Source organism: Rattus rattus, chromosome 9, assembly GCF_011064425.1.
Source record: "Rattus rattus isolate New Zealand chromosome 9, Rrattus_CSIRO_v1, whole genome shotgun sequence".
NCBI lineage: Eukaryota > Metazoa > Chordata > Mammalia > Rodentia > Muridae > Rattus > Rattus rattus.
Window position 1 is genome coordinate 48,412,874 of NC_046162.1, and position 21,818 is coordinate 48,434,691.

The 21,818-nt window shown below is 45.8% G+C and overlaps 2 protein-coding genes across 4 annotated transcripts in view; one reads left to right on the forward strand and one right to left on the reverse strand.

Moving 5' to 3' along the window:
• Positions 1-2,194, forward strand: part of Myh10 (myosin heavy chain 10) — a 126,839-nt gene extending 124,645 nt beyond the window's left edge. Inside the window, exon 42 of the mRNA XM_032913155.1 lies at positions 523-2,194. Within this exon, the coding sequence (XP_032769046.1) occupies positions 523-667 (145 nt within the window). The 3' untranslated portion in view covers positions 668-2,194. The remainder of the gene's footprint in view (positions 1-522) is intronic.
• A 5,039-nt stretch (positions 2,195-7,233) lies between these two features.
• Positions 7,234-21,818, reverse strand: part of Ndel1 (nudE neurodevelopment protein 1 like 1) — a 38,363-nt gene continuing 23,778 nt past the window's right edge. For 2 of the 3 annotated variants that reach the window (XM_032912191.1, XM_032912190.1), the window contains exons 6-9: positions 21,004-21,177; positions 18,251-18,342; positions 14,907-15,058; positions 7,234-8,468 (exon numbers count right to left, since the gene is read on the reverse strand). In XM_032912191.1, coding sequence (XP_032768082.1) covers positions 8,375-8,468; positions 14,907-15,058; positions 18,251-18,342; positions 21,004-21,177 — 512 coding nt within the window. In that variant the 3' untranslated portion in view covers positions 7,234-8,374. Of the gene's footprint in view, positions 8,469-11,632; positions 11,668-14,906; positions 15,059-18,250; positions 18,343-21,003; positions 21,178-21,818 lie in introns of all 3 variants that reach the window. The other variant, XM_032912192.1, reaches the window with a different exon arrangement.

The following is a 21,818-nucleotide window of genomic DNA, read 5'->3' on the forward strand; positions in this document are numbered from 1 at the left end:
GACGCATGGCGTTTACAATAGCGGGTGGAAGAAAGCAGACATCTAGAGTCCACAGCCTCACTCAAGCAGGGCAAGAGCTCCCAGTAGACTCACCCACCAGCCTCCTCACTCCTCTCTGTCCAGTGAGGGAGCAGAGCATGGCAGAGTAAAAGGTGTACACACATTTGCCAGAAAAGCCAGCGAGCCAGCATAGGCCTCTGTCCTGGGGCAAAGGATGCTGATGTCCTGCTTGTGTGGCCACGAAATTGAGCCTCTGATTTTAAAGGACTTAGAATACAAAATCAGAGTCTAAGCTCTGCTTCCCCTTTCAGGGAAGGCTTTCTGAGGGGTAGAGCTTCACCCTAACCTGTCTGCCTTACCATGCCGTCACGTGCACGTGCACTGTGGGGGGGAAGGAGGGGCTGGACAAGCTACCCACCAAGGCCATGATGCCCAGACAGGGTAGAGTAGAAGGTAGAGAACGAGCCTTGTTGAGGGTTGAACAACCCAGCAGCCTCATGTGCTTGTGCATTTCTCTCTCAGGCGGGGCGGCCCAATCAGCTTTTCTTCAAGCCGATCTGGCCGGCGCCAGCTACACATCGAGGGGGCATCGCTAGAGCTGTCAGATGACGACACAGAAAGCAAGACCAGTGATGTCAATGAGACACAGCCACCCCAGTCGGAATAGACACAGGCAGTCAGAGGTGATGCTGAGGACAGGCCGGAACCCAACCCAGCACTGGTCTGCTTGAGCCCTGCACTCGGGAGCAGCAAGCCCCAGGTCCTTAAGGAAATCAACTGTGTCTTAAGGCTTTGCGGCCTGCGCAGACTGTATCCTGCTTCAGACTAGGTACAATTGCCCCTTTTTATATATACACCTCCACAAGACATGCGTATTAAACAGATGTCTCATCGTTGCATCTATTTTCCATATATTCATCAAGAGACCATTTTATGATGCATTAAGAAGAAAGAACCTTTTTGAAACAAACTCCAGACCCTTTGTTGCCAGTGGCTGGGCCTGGGGGTTGCCCCGGGGACGTTGCTCAGTTGCTCTGCATGCTCTGTCCTGCCGACAGGTACCTTAGTTCTGTGTTCATGTGGCCCTGACCCTTCCACCACACCCGGTCTTAGAGCATTGTGAACCCAACCTGCACTTGTCTCTCATTTCCTCTGAATAGTGATCGCTGTCTCGGTGAGCAAACTGTGAGAAGGGCTTTGGCGGCTTAGGAGGGGTGGGTTTGGGTTGGGGAAGCAGCATCCATTTGGGGTAACCCTGCCCCTCAAATTTATGGTGTCCCCACTGTCTCATGTGAATAGCCCCAGAGCTCTATGCACAGAGAGGACAGTGGCCTCAACACATAAGGTGCCCCAGGTGGCAGCCATCACAGTGACTTCCAGGTGGTCTCTGAGTGTCTGGCTTGATGATGCCCTCCCTCCTCAATTCAGGAGTGAGCCTCTGTGACCCTTGGGGTGCTCACAGAAGGCCTCTCCATCCAGTCAGGCCCTCTTGCAAATTCAGCCACTGCTTTGAGCCCAAAATGGGAATATTAGTTTTGTGTCGGAGGTGTGTTCCAAGTTTGTCAAGGAGGCCACAGAGCCTCGAGAACAGATGCCATCTGCCTGAATGTTGACACGCCAGTGGGCGTGTGCCCTCCATTTCCCTCCCCTCCTTTGGACAGTGTTACAATGAACACTTAGCATTCTGGTTTTGGTTGGTAGTTGAGCAGACTGACGTTACAGAAAGTGCCTTAGACACTGCAGCACTAAGACAATGTTAAATGTATTATTTGCCTCTAACAACTCAGTGTATTAGGTTTTGTCTGTGCTTTATATCATGTACCTCTGTAGTGAAGTAGAAACAAACATTCAGTGACAGCAGCAAATCAGTGTTAATGACAAGCCCCGACCCGTGGCAATGTGCTTGAAAACACGGACCTTTTGGGTTAAAAGCTTTAACATCTGTGAGGAAGAATTGGTCACATGGGTTTGGAATCTTTGATTTCCCCTGTATGAATTGTACTGGCTGTTGACCACCAGACACCTGACTGCAAATATCTTTTCTTGTACTCCCATATTTCTAGACAATGATTTTTGTAAGACAATAAATTTATTCATTATAGATATTTGCGCCTGCTCTGTTTACTTGGAGGAAAAAGCACCCGTTGAGAACAAACAGACCTCAATAAACAAGAATAATCATGTGAACATGGAACCTGCTTCCGCACCTTCTGTTCTTGGTTTCCCACCTGTGACCTGACTGGAGGGGGTCACACACCTGAACCATGCACACCAGGGTGGGGTCTCCCACAAACAGCAAATGGCCATCTGTTTCCAGAGTTTGGACACCTGAAGGCAGGAAACCATGTAGGAGGGTGTGGCCCAGTCACTGAAGACTAGACTAGGTTAGAACATTTTTAAGGAATCCCAAAAATTTGGGATTGCATGTATATACAGGATGCGTGCAGGAAGCAAACTGGGGAGGAGCAACCTTTCTGGTGTTCACTGCAAAGGAACCCTGGGGAAACAGGAAGTGAGCACATACCCTAGTTATACCTAGGCCTCTTACAACAAAGGCATAGGAAACCCTCCCGACCACGGAGAAGAAAGGTGGTTGGTTGGTGTGATGGCCATCCAGACAGGCTTCACCTTCACAGCGTATCCTAGAGCTTGGATGTAGAAGCCTGTTTGTCTCAATCATTCTTTCTGCCTGTCCTGCCTGACTGGTCTGTCAGCGTCTGAACAACTCAGCCTGTCAGGACTGACAGACTCTGTGGACCAGGACTAGTTCCTGATTCCACAAACATGCTAAGTTGAAGGAACCATTGATCGCTAAACAATTCCTCCCTTTGTAGTCAAATGTAGTTTGCAAAGTCTACTGGACGAGGCATGGCTATGCACACTATAACCTGCAGGCTTAATGGCAGACTTCCAATGTCCTGACACCAGGACGACTCCAGGACCTCTGCTTCTCTCTCAGCATTTCCCTCCATGTCCTGAACCTTAGCTGTCCTTCTAGCCCTACTGCCCTGGTCTGACTGACCCAGATGGGCCCATGGCCCAATGAGACACTGAGACGATGTTAAACATAGAAGGAAGAACACTGCAAAGCACACTTTCCTGGCCCAGGCTTGCCCCACCTCGCACACAAAACCAAATCAGAATGGCTACATCAGACCTTGGAAGAGAGAACTGATGACAGCTTCTCTCCCCACAGCCCCAGCAGGTCTGAGAAGAAAGTCTGTGGCCACCATGAGGAGTCATCCCCATGGGCTGCCTAGTTCCTCTGCTTCCCTACCTTGCTGAGACACTTAAGAACAGTCTCCAGGGATTGGGGATTTAGCTCAGTGGTAGAGCACAGGCCCTGGGTTTGGTCCCCAGCTCCGGAAAAAAAAAAAAAAAAGAACAGTCTCCAGTCTCTATTAAAAGGCTGCCCTAGATCAGCTAAGGACCAGAGCCTACAGACTACTCCTGGCCAGTGAAATAGTTAACTGTCAGGAGTGTGACACAAAGCTATGGAAGGGGATGTTTACCTCACAGTGCTGGTCAATACTAGCTACCTATGGGCTGGATATTACATTCCCTGTGTGCTATGCCAAGAAGGGAGCCCAGATCCTTCAAGCCCTGTAGGACTGGATTCAGTCTGACTCGTCACAGCAGTGTGTAGACAGTCAGTGAGCTGCATTCCAGCTGACTGAGAAGATAGAGCTGGTTTAGATTCTAGAGATCTCATGCGTCTCACTGTAAATAGGTGGCACCTGGGCTGTGGCTGTCACTGCCTGACTCGTGCTAGTAAGGTTCAGCATCAAAATTTGCAGAATGGCTGTCAGCCACTTAGAAGATTCTGGAAGGGACAGTGGAATGTACCTTTCAGGATGCCACATCAACACCACAGCACAAGATGCTAATGCTGCTTGGGAAAACACGAACAAGGGCAGCTCTGGGCCAGAAGAGTGATTCCGAACGCAGGCCCACAGTCAAGTTCTAGGAAATCCATCCTTCTCACAGTCTATGAGCTGTGATAGGTTAGAAGTGCCGGGTATGGCACTTTAACCTAGCACTAGGGAAGCCAGTAATAGTAAAGGTATAAATGGGGGCTGGAGAGACAGCTCAGTGGCTAAGAGCACTGCTGCTCTTCCAGAGGACCTGGGTTTGATTCCCAGCAACCACATGGTGACTCACAATCATCTAAACCCAGACCAGAGGAATCTGAAACCCTTTTCTGGCCTCTAAGGGCACCAGGCAGGTACATGATGCAGACGCACACAGAAAATAACAGCATCTAGTAAATGATGACAAGCATTTCCATCTGTCTGTCACACTGTTCTCAATGGGCAGGAGACAAAGTGCATCCTCTAACAGTGGTGTCTCAGGGTCTGTAAAATGGCTCTCATGAGTCCAGGACCAGGGGACACATGGGAAGCTGTTGTGACACGGCCTGGGGTGGCATAAGTGGGCAGAGAAGCCACACTGCCTGCCTCGCACAGGTCTCAGGCCAACTTGCACAGTAAAAGAAAGCCAGCATTACTACTTTTTCCTTTAATCAATTTGGGCAACCTTGGAGGCAATTTTAAATCTAGAGAGGAAGTCCCCTACACACTTTCCATCACTTACTTGATTGGTTTAAACAAAGAGTTGCTGCTTGTGAGTTTCTTCCCACTGATTACATCCACACTACCTGGCTGCACTTCATCTGTAATGCTAAGCCATCCTGACCATTCCCGACCACCAGACTAAAGTTTATTGTATTCTTAATATCGTAGGGTAATATCCCCAAAGTAAGCTTTTATAGCTAATAGCTTTTATAGCGTAAGGCTAGATTAAGACATGGAGAATAACCTAATAAAATGAATGACTTAAAAGAACAGCTCTTCCGGGGGTTGGGATTTAGCTCAGTGGTAGAGCGCTTGCCTAGCAAGCGCAAGGCCCTGGGTTGGTCCCCAGCTCGAAAAAAAAAAAAAAAAAAAAAAAAAAAAAAGAACAGCTCTTCCCTATCACACAGGGATCAGTAAATATTCTGACTTTTTTTCCTAGCTAAAACTGAAATGTTTGTTTCCTAGCTCTGACCTCTAATGCAGCAAGCAGTGGGGTTTGCCACTGAGCCTCACTCTACTGTCTCACAGGCTGTGTTTACTCAGGCCCTCACTGCCAGCCCAGCACAGTGAGCCCTGCCCTCCCCGCCCCCATGACCACAGTCCAGGCAGGAGTCTACCTACTGCATGTTAGCGGAGATGGCAGTCGAGCTGACACCCAAATGCCCCGTCAATGAAAAGGGTAAACTTCTTTCCGCTGGGTCACAGCTGCCTCAGGGAAAACTTCCTAAAGAGCTGACAGGAAACACTAGCAGAAACCCTGTGGGTGCAGACAGACAGCAGGAGAAAGAGTCATAAAACAGCACAAAGCCCATGAGGTCCCCACATGGTTGCTAACAGATTGTTTCTGCATATGCCTCTTCAAGCCAGACACAGTGAATCACGGCTATCAATCTCAGGGCTCAGGATGCTGAGGCAGGAGGAATGCCCCAGGTCCACACTACACGGAGAACTCAACCTCCCGTTCGGGAAGAGGGCACAACAGAAAAAGATAATGGTCCCATGGCCAATCCTGGCCTCGCTCTGAGCTGTCCTTTCTGCAAACTGGGGGGCAAGTAGCTGCCCTGTGCTCATCTATGCAGTGCCTACCCCCGCCCAACCCCACGGTAGGTTTTGAGGCTCTCAGCTGACTTAGTAGTTTCTAGTTATTCTGAGCCAAGAAGTAGGACCCTGTCATCTACTTGTTGAGGAAGACATTGAGTGGGGGTTGGGGGAGTGTGGAGTAGCACTTCCAAAAGGAAAGGCTCCCACAGACCCAAAAGACCAAGCTCATCAAATTCTTAGTCTGGAGGATTCAACAACAGCTGGGCCATGGGCACCCACCAGAACGGGCACTTAGGCCAGCAAGCACAAAGTCCCATACCACCCCTCTCACAGGTGCTGAAGGGCTCCACAAGCAGTGTCCACATGGGTCATGTGGAGAGGGCTACTACAAGTGTGTTGAGGACAAACAACTGGCAGAACATCTTCCCAGCAAGGACCAGAAAGTAACACACTGCTGCTTTGGCGGACCTGGGCCCAAAGCAACAGTGGCATCCCCAGCCTACCCCAGCCTACCCCAGCCTACCCCAGCCTACCCCAGCCTACCCCAGCCTACCCCAGCCTACCCCAGCCTACCCCAGCCTACCCGCACCACCAACTCACAAGCAGCAGCTGACAGAGCAGTCTCGTAAGTCTGCAGATACAAAGCCTCAGAAAATCTGAGAAGTCCTGGAGGCAAGAGTGGGGGACTCAGCCTCACCTGAGTCCCCCAAAGGACTTAGCTTAGCTTAGTATAAGGTCTTGGGCCCCCACATAAACGAAGGTCTGCTAACTGCTCAAACTCTGACTTAATCCATCCCTCCAAAGGCAGTCTGGCAAGAGGCCAAAGCAGTGAGACAGGATAACTCAGGGCCTCCCGAGGGGTCGGCCTGGGAGATACTGTCATCATCTGTCGACAGAAAGTCAGGGTTATCTTGTTTGCTGTTCAATTAGGAATCTGACTTCCTCAACTTTTGCTTTTGCTCACTTGGTTTTGTTCTTATTTTATGGTTTGGGGGGTTGAGGGTGGAGACAGGGTCTCTACACATAGTTCTGGCTGTCTTGGGGCTCACTAGGTAGAGCAGGCTAGCCTCGAACTTGAACTCAGAAATTCACCTACCTGTATCCCACACTTAGCGCACTTGTCTTTAAGCTATGAAGTACGCTCACTGTTGAGCTATGCTGCTGTAAGCAGGCAGGGTTCAGAACACAGCATACTCATTCACACCCCATTTTACAGTTTCTTCAACATGGCATCTGGAACTTTGCTACCGAACACCTGGAACTTCTCTCACTTGCTAACATCAACCCAAGGAAAGACGTGTGAGGAGAAGCCTATGTCTATGTAATGTCTCTAACTGCAGCATTTCTGGCAAACGAAGTGTTCAGTGCAACTGGAAGACCAGTTCCTGGGCCCACGAAGGTTCTCCACGGCGAGCTTACTAACCCTGCTATCCTTTGGGTCTGGACCATTCTCACGATGCCCCTGAGAATGTGGCGAAGGCCTCTCTTGTGGCCTCAATCTTCTGTCTCATTTCCTACCCGTTCTCCATCATATCCGATGTGGGAGAAGAGACACTGACTGCCTCTGTGTAGTCTTTTCTCGTGGGACGGCAGGAACCAAATGAAACAATCTCAACCCTTTTGTTTTCTGTGAAATTTATTGTTTCCACATTAAAAGATTTTTTGGAGGGAAGTATCTTCTTTTAACCACATGATGATCCTATCCAGCTGCCCAGAGTCGGACACCATCGTAAGTCATTAATTAACATGCCATATGAGTCTGAATAAATAAAAGCTACAAAGCCCAAGTTATATACAAATATCTTAGGCAATAATGTTTACAAACCTATGTACAGTAAAACAAATGTAAACAGTAAGTGCAGCATGAGAATAGCCAAAGGGTGCAAGGGACAAACACCTCTAGCCAGTCTGTGCCCAAGAGCTGACACCGCCAGCCCACAATCGGGCCCCTCAACCCTCCCCAGTGCAACTGGATGGCCCTTCAGAGGAGAAAAAAAACAAAAACAAAAACAAAAACAAAACAAAAAACGCTCTGAGAGATGTCACTGACCTGAGGGCCTGGAAAGCTGGCAAGAAGGCTGCCACCTGCCTCCTGAGTCTGAGGCACAGAGGAGAGAGCAGCACAGAGGCTCAGCCCTGGAGTGCCCATGTCTCAGCTGCCCCTGCCTCTTGCAGCTCAGACAGGCATCTCGCTGCTTTGAGAAACAAGCAATGGAATGGACTGCTTACATAAAGCCAGAAGGTACAGACAGTGTTCTGTAATTCAGAGACATTCCTGACTGCAGGGGTGAGGCTGGGGACACATGATTGTGAGCACTGAAGATGCTTGGCAGGAGCTTAGAAGGCCTTACCAACCTGATTGAGGGAAACTTCTAGAAGATCTGCAATGTCCTAAACACAACTAAATCCTATCAGCACAGCAAAATGGGGGCTATGAGGCAGATGTGATGAACGGGTACTTCCACATCCAGTGATCGAGAAACACACGTATGTATGTGTGTATCACTTGGGACCCACAAAAGTGCAATCATGTGAAACCAACGGCACTACGGCGAGAAGAGAAAATAGCCAGTATTGATATCGCGCAGAGTCCTGGGGCTGGGCAGGGCCCAGCAGCGGCCACTGCATGCAGCCTGCCCTCTGCCAGCGGTGAAGAGGCGGACAGAGGGGCACAGGGCTGGACCCAGGCACCGAGGGACGAGGCGTAGGTGTCCTGGGCTGCTGGAAGAGGGCAGGGGCCCCACCTGGAGGCCGGGCACTCACACACTGAGAGGCAGCATACCCGGTGCTGACGATGGGCGTGAGGAGCCCAGCCCAGGAGGAGGAGGAGCTGGATCAAAGCCGTTTACTGCCCTGTGGGGTGACCAGAATAGCAAGGGAAGAAGAAAAGAAAAAGAGGCTTATTTAAAAATCACTCTACACACAGGAAACTTAGCTACTTTCTGAAATTAGTCCTCCTCCCTACCCACAGTAGGATCCCAAGTACACAGAGCATTGAGGATAGGAGAATGGAGGGTTCTCCGTCCTGGGGCACTGAGACCATGCACACCCCTCTAGGCAACTTTGTCCTATGGGCCACTGTAAACACAATTCTGATTTTGTTTTTAACCATTAAAAGGTCTAAATGTCTGGCACTAGAGAGCTAGTTAAATAATTATACAACAAAATAATGAAATGTAAATACAACTTTAAGAATGTATGCTGCAGTACTTTTAATAGCAGAGGAGACTATTCAGAATGTATTTAATGATTTAATAAAGAAAAAGAGGCAAGCAACATAACTACCTATGTTCAGTGAGATGGTTTTTAATTTAAAAAAAAAAAGGAGCAGGGTTATAGTGGTGCACGACTTTAATCCCAGCACTTGGGAGGCAAAGGCAGGCAGATCTCTGTGAGTTCAAGGACAGCCTGGTTTACTGAGTTCCAGGACAGCCAGGACTTCATGGAGAAACCCTATCTTGAAAAACAAAAACAAAACAATACCCCTCCTCAAAATGAAAGAGAAAATGCAGTGTGTAGCCTAGGTTCTATTCTATTCTAGCCTTTTACACAGATACTATCATCTATGTGATTAAGTCTAGAATGAATATAGATGTATATATATGTAAATATATAATGTATAGACTATATGTATACATATATAATCATCTATATCAGAAGAAAAATTTTAAAATATATTCTTCTCTGAGTTGTAGATAAATTTTACTGGTTTATAATTATTATTTTATATTCTAATACCAGTATCTCAAGGTGAAAAAAATTAATGCTTAGCAAGCAAAACCAGATGAGAAAATTTGTTTTTTCTTAAACACAGCAATCCAGATCCACAGGAGGGCCAGCCAACATCCAGGCACACCCAGCAAGGTGGAGGGCACCCCCAAGTCCACCCACCAGCATGCAGCTGCAGGAAGCAGGGGGAGGAAAAAGAGGGCAAGGCACAAGATCTCTCAGGAGGCAACTCAGCCTTTCTAGTCTAGACACTTGGTAGGAGAATTCATCCCACTAGTGACTCTGAGAGAACCTCAATTCTTGCCCAACACTGTCCCCCACTTGTTTGCAGAAGGATCCAAGGAGCTGAATATAGACTCACAAAGAGGCATTCTCTAAAAAGTAAGCCATATATTTTATTCCCTGCAAAGACCACCGGTTCATAAGCAGTCACTAATGGCACACAGAGACAGACATGCGCAGGAACTTGACAACTACTTCCAGGAAACACGAGTTCATGTTTCAAGAGACTGAACACAGCCCATACTTAAAATCTGCATTAAGCCATACACAGAAACCAACTACAGCAGGACACACCCATTCTCTCTTTAAATCTTCTTTCCCAAAAGCTGCATGCATGTGCTTCTCCTGAGGCCTGCGGCCAGTCTGTTGGCCTGTGCAGGGCTTGCTTCATAACTCCATCTGTCACTTGCCTGTGTAGACCCTGGGCTTCTTCTGATGCTCTCGACCACCAGAGGAAGAAATACATAGGAGACCTAGTGTCCAACACACAAACCTCCATTCCTGTCCTCAGCTACACTACAGAAAGCCCCCAACTCGTCAGACGGGCACTATAGGCTCCCAAGAGTTTGTCATATGGTCTGCTAGGGTGTGCCACAAGGACAGTCCCTCACACAGAAACAGGACAGGACTAAATTAAATGCACTTTTAAAGTAGCATCAAGTTTGTCTCCATTGTTATAGCGAGAAACAAACCAAAAGATCAGGTCATTAGCCCAGGCTCACCCACTGAGCTATTAGTGAGTTGTTCAGTCCCAACTGCCTCCAGGTGTCCTATGCCTTCCCAGCCTGTCACAAGCCATGCAGAAGCCCTCAGTGAACAACCAGCTCTGTGCTCCCAGTACGTATGAGCTCTAGGGGAAGGCCAGTAACATCTCTGTGTGAATAGGGGAACTTGGCAGTGGGTTGAGCAGAGGGTCTCGCCTAGCACTTCTCTTCTGAATCAAGAGGTAAGAAGTTAAAACCGGAAGAAAAGAAAGCTGACCTCCAGGTCTGGAGAGGTCCTTTCAGGAAACTACATCCATTCAGAGAGGAAAATTCCCAAGAGAAGAAAAGCCTTTGAATATACCAGGTGCAGATGTAAAGAAATAAATGCCAAGAATTAAATGAAAGGCACAGGTAAGGATGAAGACAGCCCTAGGAATCAGTATGCAAACAAAAGGCTCCAGACATGCAATCCATACCCCAAGTCTAGCTATGGTAAAACTGACTGCAACTCCAGAAAGATGCCTTAGCAACAGAAACTGCACCTCTCGGCCAGTCAGGAGGGCTATCCAGCATCTAACCGTACAAAAAGCAAAGCTCAGCCTGCCAAAGCAGCACAGTACCTGTGAAGGCAGTAAGGAGAGGAGGGCGGCCAGAGCCCACTCTCCCTATGTGTAAACAGAAGCACGGAGCAGCTCCAGGCAGCTCGGTCCTCTAGCCAGGCTACATCAACAGTTCAGAAAGAGAAGGGGGATTCTGCACACCTCCTATTTACCATCCCAGTTCAACGTGGAAACAAAAGCAAGTGCAGGGAAAGAAAGTTCATTATCTTCAGTTTCTGAAAGGAGAACACACCACCCATCCCCATGAAGGCAGTGAGGAGATCCTGGAGCCTAGCACTGCCTCAACCGCTCAACTCAAACTTCATCCTGCCATGTAATGGGAGTGCCACAGAGACTCCCCGCCACCCAGACCACAATGCTGGGGTCTGGTTGGTGTCTCACCCTGTGGCCTAAACTCCTGAGTTCAAGCCCCCTTCTGCCTCAGACCTCACTCAGCTAGCTGAGACCACAGACACTCAACTCCAGTTGGGCTACTGTCCTGCACAGCAGCAACAGTGCGTGTGATCAAGTCACAGCAATGGTTAATCAAGTCAAACAAGATCTTGAAAGCTCACTCATGGGCTAAAAGTTGGTTAAAGCTGAGTCCACCCCATGCAGTTAGTAAAACCAGTTTGTTAATGTGTCTTCCACCACACAGCATGATTAAGACAGAGAAGAAAGCACAGCAAACAAATTGAGTTACCCATGAACAACGTGGGGAATATGACTTTTTCTTGCCTAATAAAAAAAGGAAAGATCATTAAACAGCAATGCAAACACTGTTTTCACATCATGCCCTGAAATGAGCCCATACCTACCTACATATGACCCAGAAAACCTAACTGGTTTGTCCACAATTTGCACCATGTACAAGTAACATAAATAAAACCAGATTAAATTTGTGGAAGAAAATAAAATGTTTTAGAGCAAATTCAAGTAATACACAAACTGCATATCCTCAAGGCAGGAATACAGAGAGGATCGGTGGTGGAGTGACTGGGAGCCAGGCAGCAGCAGCCTGCATCTGGGGGGCTGGCAGAAACCCCAGAAGACAAATCCTAGTTCTAAGAAGTCCTCAGATAACCATAATCTGAAAAAATACTTGTGACTCAATGTAAGGCCACAGACCCAGTGAGGTGTGTGCAGTTTTACGTGTCAAGGGCTGCATTGCCCTGCAAAGACGACGAGCAATATGAAGTACACATGCTCACAACCTTCCAAGAAACATGTCTTCAGTCATACTAGTGAGCTACTGTGATGGAGCTACAGACGTACTTGTCAGGAGCAAAGGGCAAGCAACACCAGTACCACAGCCACAGCCAAGGTTTTAAGATGCAGCTTTTCACATGCTAAAGTCCCAAGCCACACTTTCCTATTTCTACAAAGACTGGCTTTTCATTAACATGCCAGAGTCAATAATGTATCTGGAATCAAGCTATTCCCTTTACTCTTCCAGCGGAAACCTGACATCCTGGTTTTTATCTAGTCAGCAGACGAAAACAGAGATAAAAAGCCAGGACCACAAGACAGGTGGAAAGAGAGCAGAGCAGCAAGGATGCGGTCACATAGCAAACCCATGAAGAGCAACCCTCCAGAGCACAGTGAGGACACGGGGATCCCTCAAGCAACCGTGGGCTAACACTGCAGTGTGCACCCACAATCCTCTTATTAAATACAGCAAACACTGTATCAAGAGACAATCCATAAAGGCATATTTCACTGCTGGTTGAAACAGTACAACATAAAATTTTCATAATTTAAAACAAAACACAAATAGTAACTACAAGTGAATCTGTCAGGAAAAAGAATTGTTCTGCCCTTTCCTCCATGGTGCAGCTCAGGAGATGGAGAGACCTGCATTAGCTGCTCCTGGGGCTCCAGCTTTCAGCTTACACTGCTGCTCCACATCCTAGGCAGGTTCCCTCTCTGAGCAATGCCTGCCCTGGCACTCTGGGATGGGAGGCAAGTGCAAGAGAAGAGCAGTGACCTGAATGACAATGTACTCTTCCCTCGTGTGACCACCTCCAAGTACTTTCCAAGTACACAAAGGCCCCTGCCTAACCAACCCACCCTAGTCCGTGCCTCCTCTCACGCTATAAGATACCACCTACAGCCACCAAGGAACTGATTCCAGAGACAGAGACTGTGGCGTAATCCCAAGTCTCCAACACTCGTGAAGAGAACTTCCTTTATACTTCCTCTGTATCGTTTGGGGAAAGGCCAGTCTAATGTGGACATGTCTAGCCATGTCATGTTCCAGAACTGCTCAAAAATATGCACGCCCTAGCCTGATGAAAGTTAATTTTATACTTCGCCTACCAGAAAGACCTTAGGAGTTAAAACGGAGCTCTGACTTAAAAACAGATATTTTACAATATACTTTTAGTAGGAGGTCCTTGTCTCCTTTTCAAGACAGAAGTGTCATAAGAAACAGAAATAGGCCACAATTCTCCACTACGGGATGAATACTTTTGTTTTGTTTTGGTTTGGTTTGGTTTTTTTGAGATGGGGTTTCTTGACTCTGTGTAGCCGTGACTCTCCTAGACTCACATTGTAGTCCAATCTTGAACTCACAGAGATCAGCCTTCCTTTACCTCCCCAGCGCTGGAAATTAAAAGCATACATCACCATGCCTGCCTTAAAACTCTTTTTCACAGTAGACTGTAGCTGGGGATAGTGGTACACACCTTTAATCCCAGCACTTAGAGAGAGGCAAGTGGATCTCTGTGATTTCAAGACCAGCCTGGTCTGCAGAGTTCCATGACAACAAGGGCTAGATAGGGAGAATCTGTCTCAAAACACACACAAAAAAAAAGAGAGCACATTGTATATAACAATCAGGTTGTCTGTAAACAAACCATAACTATTGAGGACATCAGAAATACAAGCACCTTTAGAAAATACTCTGGCGTTTTCCAGAGCTATCCCTCTTTGTTCTGTTCTGTTTTTAAAGCTGCCTACTCCCCTCACAAAAGACAATGGCAAGAGATCATGAGCACAGCAGCTGCTGTTCTAGTAACCACTACCTACAGGAACCTGATCAGCAGACGGATTACAGGTCCTAATTAGTATTAAGTCATGTCTCTAACAGGAAGATAGTTATGCATATTAGAGAGAAAACAAAATGAGACAGAAGGAAAGGTACTGATATGGAAAGATACTGGCAATGTAAATCAAAACAGGCAAGTTACTGAGCCATATTTAAACTGTACTCTTACAGCAGATGCATAAAAATCTCATTTTTACAAGCCTGAAAATTAACTCTAAGGACTGACCACAATAGTGTGAAAATAGGACACTTACTTCTTACTGCACATTCTGCAATGTTTTCACTAACAATATACCACTGCTTTAAGCTTAAAGCTTTTTTTAGTTTGAATATAAGTGCACACGCACACTTTTTTTTAAGCCAGTCTCACCATGAAGCTCTAGCTGGCTTGAAACGCACTAAGTACCAGGCTAGCCTTGAACTCTCACTTGTATATGACCCAGTGTCTAAGCACTTTAGAACTTTGTATTTTTCTAAAATCTTCAAATAAAAGGTTTGCCGTTCAGTCTGTGTACAAACAATCTCCCCTTCCCTTAAAGGAGATGTGTTGAGTTTCCCAAGCTGTAAGGATCTAGAGACCAGGCCCACAGGAGCTCTGCAGTCTCCTGAGCCCAACACAGTTGCCTTTAGGAGTCTACCCCCAGGGCAGAAGCTGTAGGTTCCAGGGGCAGCAAACTCCTTGGGAACCACGAAACAAGAACAGACCTCTGTCCTCTGGGACTTGAATAAGCAAAGCAGGGAATCTCACCAGTGTTCGTGACCTTCAAGACTCTGGTACCCTCACATAAGACTTGGTAAACTTACTAAAACTCATCAGTGAGTCTGAGGACTGGGGCTGTAGCTCAGTGGTAAATTACTGTCTGGCACATATGAAGCCCTAGGTTTCTTTTAGCCCTAGAACCGCCAAAAAAAAAAGTAAAGGACTTACCCTTTATGGAAGAAAGTTGCGCGCCCTGACCTTGGGCACTCTGGACCGTTGCTGTTCATTACCCCACAGTTAACGCTCCCTGGAACATAGGATTTTCGGGATGCTTGGTCTTTTGCAAAGTTCCTGCAAGCTGCTAACTTGGATTCTAAAGCCTACAAAGAAAGAAGGAATGGCTGTCAAAACAGTGGCTGTACAGAAAAATCTGCACCTGAAACCATTTCTATTTCAGCCTTCAGCCTCCAGGATAATAGCCACTAGTGAAACCATAGTTAATTGTCTTTCTAGTACAACAAGGAACATTTTCACTGGCCCTCTTTTTAATGAGCTCAGAAATTTAACTTTTTCCTCTCAGGGACACATAAAATCCACAACTAAGAACACCATGGTGCTAGTAGGTAGGTAAAGACCCCAGACCTCTCAACCCATCCATCATTTGTTAAGTTCTAGGACTCTGTGTGCTTGTGCAGCAAGCACTACAATCGTCATCAACCTGAGGTGTTTTTAATGCCATCCACTCTTTCTATAGGTTCTTCCCGGTATTTTTCCACTACATCAAAACAGATCCATTTCCAACCTCACATAAAGTAATCCATTTTCTTTGTGATAGTATACTACAAACTGTATACCTGATGCCTTTCGTCTATAATTAATTCACCGGCCAACGATACTGCCCCTTTCTCATTTACCTCTCAATCTTGGTATCCTTCCTTTACACCTGTCACAATGCCTGTCATGTGCAAACGCACGCTGTGAAAGAACAGGCACTCCTCATCTCTCCACACCTGGATATCATGGAATCCCTCTTTCCCAACAAATTTCTCCCAAATGAAGTATCTCTCCACTAGCTCCCAAAAAAGAAAAATATACATCATGGTGAGAAAAAGAATAGAGCCCATTCCAATTCACACAAGACTGAAGGATTAGAAATCCACAGAAAAACACTGTCAGAAACTTATGGACATCCTACCCCACCATTTCAATAAAAGCATGACACAGGCTTTAGTTCTTCACCTTCTGGGCTCCTGGGCTCATCCCCTCCCCACCCTCTCATATTCACCTCATGGCCCAGCTCACTTTGGACCCTTCCAGATGCCCCAGCTGTCCTCTCCCTCATATCTACAATAAAACCAGTCTCAACCACACACACACAGAAACCCAAAAACATGAAATAGAACCAAAAACAAACTGAAAATTCTTTTTCTTCTGCCCCTTTCTTACGGTAAAAGTACAATGAACTGGTTAAATGACAGATATAATGCCCCTCTAGAGTGCTCTGACTTGTAAATAAGTTCATACTGAAATCTTTAATTTCCTTGTCCATCCATGTGCATATCATGTGCAAAATTGTTTCAGGCATCAGTGATACACACAGGCAGTATAAGCCCAGGGTCTTTTCAAAGGAAAAAAGTGGTCTAGAGATTAAGAAATAGAAATTTGACATCAGTTGGAAATGAACCATGATTGTGAACAGTAAAACCATCATTGAAAGAATGGACAAAGAAAAACCAAGAGAAATGGGCGGCTAGGTGGGGACAGACAAGAGACAGCATCAGGGACACCAAGAAACGAGGACACTCTGAGGAGGGTGGGGGCACACTGGCATTGAATGCTTCAAATAAAATTCAGTAGAGCAGTGCACACATTGCGTTTAACCACACTGACATTATCACACAGTCTTAGGGGCTTGATCAGGAATGGAGAGCAAGCCAGAATGTCTAGAGTACGTATACATCGAAGGCCCACAAAGGTGATGGTAAAAGAGAGATGTAATATCAAGAATGGCCTTTAGTTTTGCTTTGTAAAATTAAAAAAGCCAGGAATGAAGGGGCCCAGCACTTTGGAGGCAGAAGCAGACAGATTTCTCTGAGTTAGAAGGCAGCTAGCTGGTCTACCTAGCAAATACCATGTCCATCAAAGCTACACAGTGAGACCCTGTCTCTAAAAAAGAAAAAAGAAAAGAATAAATAGGTATGCTAGATAATCCCAAGCACTAAGCAGGCAGAGACAGAAGCAACATGAGTTCTAGGCCAGCCTGGGCCAGTGTGAACTATGTTCACAGTAGATAGTGACTCAACAAAAAGGAACAAATGGAGTTGAAAGGAGAAAGGGAAGAGGTCAGGCTTACGAGCGGTACAGCTCTGTGGCAGAGTACTAGCTTAACATTCAAGAGGTTACAGGGACCAGCAAGATGGTGCAGTGGAAAATCCTTAGCAGATCAAAGTGCTTGCCTCACAAGCCTGACAACCTGAGTTTGATCCCTAGGACTCATATTTTAACAAACAAACCAAAGACCTGGAGCTAGATGATGGCTCAGTGGTTAAGAGAGTGTACTGCTCTCCCAGGGGACCTGAGTTCAGCTCCCAGAATCCTTAATCAGATGGCTGTTAAGTCCAGTTTTAGGAGATCTGATTCCCCTGGTCTCATAGGACACCTGCATTCTCATAATATACTCACATTCAGACACACATATACACATAATTAAATAATAAAAAATTCTTAAATCAAAAAGCCAATGTGGTATTTAGTAGCCCAGTAGGGGCTTGCATGTGTGCATAAACTTGCAAGCATGCGTCTCACTCACACACACATACATACACGCACACAACACATGCACACATGTAATTTTTAAAAACTTTATTTTAAAAGAAAAAAGACAGAAAGAAAAGCCAGAATTGGAGAGCTGGCTCAGGTTACAGGACTTGCTGCTCTTACAGACAACTGGGGTTTGATTCCCAACAGCCACACAGCACCTCACAACCATCTGTTAACTCCAGTCCCAGGGTATCTAACACCCTCTCTGACCTCAGCAGACATCATACACGTACACATGCGCGCACACACACACACACACACACGGTGCACAGACATACATCCAACTCAATACACATAAAATTATAAAAATACATAAATGTTAAAAATTGATAAACAACCAGTGTCATATTTCAAAAGCCAAGTTGCTAAAAACAAGCTTATAGCCAAGACTGAGGCCCTGAAGTTGAGGTGTCCTGAGAGCAAGAAAGCCCCAGATAAAGACTGGCTGGCAATGCCCCCAGCCACATACTATCCCACAAAATACAAGACGAAGAAAAAAACAGGAAGATAAGAGGCAGGGGCAAAGAACAGAACTAGACAGGAGAGCAATGTCAAGAGTTACATAGGTAACCTCAGAGCCCAGGCTCTTCCAGAAATGCCTTTTGCCCAGGGCTGGGGTCTTCTCAGGTCTAGTCCTTGCTCATCAGTGCACGCGGTGCTTCTCAGCTTCATAAGGTTCTCACCACAAGAAAGAGACAGCCCAATACTACCTCCACAGTGGAAACCCTAGTGATAAATAATTGAATGCTTACCCCTACTTTCCGCAAGAGATCTCCCACGATGTTTAGTGCTGATATCCTAGCAGAAGGAGTTAGTGGACTGGTTCCAAAGCCATTTGGTATAGCTACAGAAAGAGAAAAGCAGAGTAATGACATCAGCAGCCCCCTTTATATTTGGGTTATATTGGATGATGTTACAAAGTCAAACACATTTGAAGCAATATCATACTGTTTCAAGGTACAAAGTATAAAGAGAAAAGACTCTTAACGATCAGACTACATCAGTGTGCCACGTCTCCAAACTGCTGCAAGGACAAAGATACTGAAACATCAACAGGAATTGCTGAGACCCTGAGAACAGAACTCTGAGGGCAGAGGGCTGTCCACTGTTACCCTAACAGATGCTACAAGGATGTTTCCTTATGAGTATCGTGCCACACATGAACGCACAGAGACTGTGGCAGCACGCACAGTGCCTGCGCAAGTCCAAGCCAGCCAGGATGCCAGCTAAGATGGGAAGTGCATGAGCATCCCTCACCAAGGAGCCATTGCCAATTAACTGACAACAATCCACAGAGGCAAACTAGTTTCTCCAAGGGCATCTGACGGGGCGACCGTACTCACAGGCAGGCTCTATGCCCAGTAGCAGACGACCAACACAACCAACTCAAAGGTATTCTTAGACCTTTTTTTGGTCTCATACTGTTTTGGTTCAGCATTTTTTACCTTTCTGGTCTTCTGCCTGTACATTACATTCTCAGTTCTGTGTTTTATGGGCTGGGTGTGTCTGCATATGTATGTGTTTCTCATGTTCTGTTTTTCCTGTTAGTTCATCAGCTTTGTTTTACTCTTGTTTGTTTGAACTTCCCTGTTTTCCTAAGACAAAGAAAGGTAATAGTAAAAGGTATAAGAAGGTATAGTGTTGGAAGGGTGAAGAGGAAGGAAGGGTCTGGGAAGGGATGAGGGAGGGAAAACACGATCAGAATGTTGTATAAAAAATTACTTGCAATTGAGAAAAATAAAAGAATACGCTAAACTGGGCACAGTTATAGGCAGGGAATCTCTGTGAGGTTGAGGCCAGCCTTGTGTGTGTTTGGGGGGGGGGGGGGCAGACAGAGACAGAGTACCAGGGTAGACAGGACTACAAGTGAAACCATATCTCAAGAGAAAAAAAAAAGAAAAGGAAAAGCAAGGCAAGACAAAGAGAAGAGAAATACTGTGCAGGGGCTGGAGAGATGGCTCAGTGGTTAAGAGCACTGACTAGATGAGTACACCTACAATGTACTCACATATATGAAACAAATAAATCTAAAAAACCACACACATATAAAAGAAATACTGTGCCAAGCCAGTAATCAGCATGATAATATTCTCAATAATGAAATGTGACTGATACAGGAAATTGAATTTCACCATTCATTTAAATTAATATAAAGTTTAACAGTCACTTGTGGCTACTTGAGCAGCACAAATACAGGAAATGCTGTCCTAATTGCCCAGAGAACCTCCTCTCACTCTAGAGAATAAAATGTATTTTAAGAAGGGCAAGAGGAGACAGCATCTGTTGAGGGTGAAAAAGGGCGAGTGGAGGAAGCTGGGATATGAACTGCAGACTATCTAAACAAGCTAGAACTGGAAAGCTCTGGGATTGCACTGCAAGGCTCTAAGATTGGTTACAGACTGCTTTACCTCTTATGTGCACATAACAAACACTGACTGACAACAGGTGAATCTTATCAGTTCCCCTGAATGTTACCTTAGTGCACAGTTCAAGACCTATCCAACAGAATGTTCTGAGCCAACCGTCTAGCAATCTAAATAGTAACTCAAAGATTCTCTTCATATCTGTATCCTGTTTTTCTATGACATACTAAATGGCAAAAGCGAGAAATAATTATTTAGGTAGGATCAAAAAACTTAACATGAGAGACTGGGTGTGATGGCACATGCCTGTAATCCCAGAACATGGGAGGGAGAGGCACAAAGATCAGGAATTAATTCAAAGGTCATCTTCAGGACAGCCTAGGCTTGGTGAGACTACACCTCAAAACTAAACACCAATCTATGGTAGCAAAGAAATGTGTAAGGAATAACTCAAAGAAAAATCCTCTGTAAAACTTGATCTTTTGTACTTTTCAAATTCTCTACATGGGGGTTGGGGATTTAGCTCAGTGGTAGAGCGCTTGCCTAGCGGCGCAAGGCCCAGGTTCGGTCCCCAGCTCAAAAAAAAAAAAAAAAAAAAATTCTCTACATGGAACTGAAATTATAGCTCAGTGTCAGTGCCTTAGCCAAGCACATACAGAGCTCTGGGTTCAATCCCCAGGCCCAAAACAGACAAATTAGACAGACAGACAGAGAAATCTGCACGAACATATATCACAATAACCAAAATAAGCTTTTAAAAATAAAATGTAAACTTAAACTTTATAACTTGCGGGGCATGGTGGCACTCTATAACCCCAGCACTCAGGAGGTGGAGGCAGGAGAATCTCTTGAGTTAGAAGCCGGCCTGGTCTACAGAGTGAGTTCCAGGAGCCAGAACTACTCAGAGAAACCCTGTCTTGGAAAATATATAAATAAGTAACTTTTAACTTTTTAAGAATTTTACTTAAGCTGCACTTGTATTGAGTGCAGACGTCATCTCACAGTGACCTAGAAAAACAATTCTACCTTTGCTTCCTGGATACTAAAGTAAATTGTTCATGATTTAACTGTAGCAGCTTCCCTACATCAGCAAATGCATTGAAAACCCATCATCTAACATGGCTGAAAGAGAAAATACAAACCTTTTGGTGAAGGAAAACTGTTTTCTGTGCCTTTCCCCACAGGCGTTGCAGGCAAGGAGAGCGACGCTTGGACGGCAGAATCCATCTTCTCACAGTCCAGAGTTGGAGAGCTGGGAGCAGACTTCCGGGTCACTTCCTGTTGCCGTTCCCGAACTGCTAGCTCTTGCCTTAAATCTGCAAAATGTTGCAAACAAAAGCAGGAATCCTCATTAGAGAGAGCAACTATATCCTGCTCAAGTCCCAACCAAAACACTGTAAGACATTCCTCCTAAGTTACAGTTTCTCAAAACAAGCTTCTATTCTAAAAATGTTTATCTCTGGAACAAAAAATGTGAACTTCCCTAGAATCTAAAAATGTGGGATAGTGAGATGGCTTAGTAGCTTAAGGCATTTGTTACCAAGCCTGACAGCCTGAGCTCCATCCAAGACAGACATGGTAGACTGAGAAACAAACCCTACGAGATGTCCTCTGACTTCCACATCTGTACAGTGGCATGCACACACGCACACACGCACACACACAGTAAACATAATTTTTAAAAAAAGAATTTTAAACTGCTATAACCTCTCAGAGAACAGTATTATGCCCAAAGGCAGAAAGAAATTGAGCAGTGAGAGCTGAAGAGACGGCTTTTCCGGACAAGTTCAGTTCCTAATCCATGTCAGACAGATGCCTCTAATTCTAGCTTCAGGGGATCTAACACCCTCTTCTGGCCTCTGCAGACACCTGCACATAAGTGGCATGCACATACACACATAAAATAGTAAGTCTTTAAAAAAAAAAAAGACACAAAGTAGAACTCATAGTGAAACTA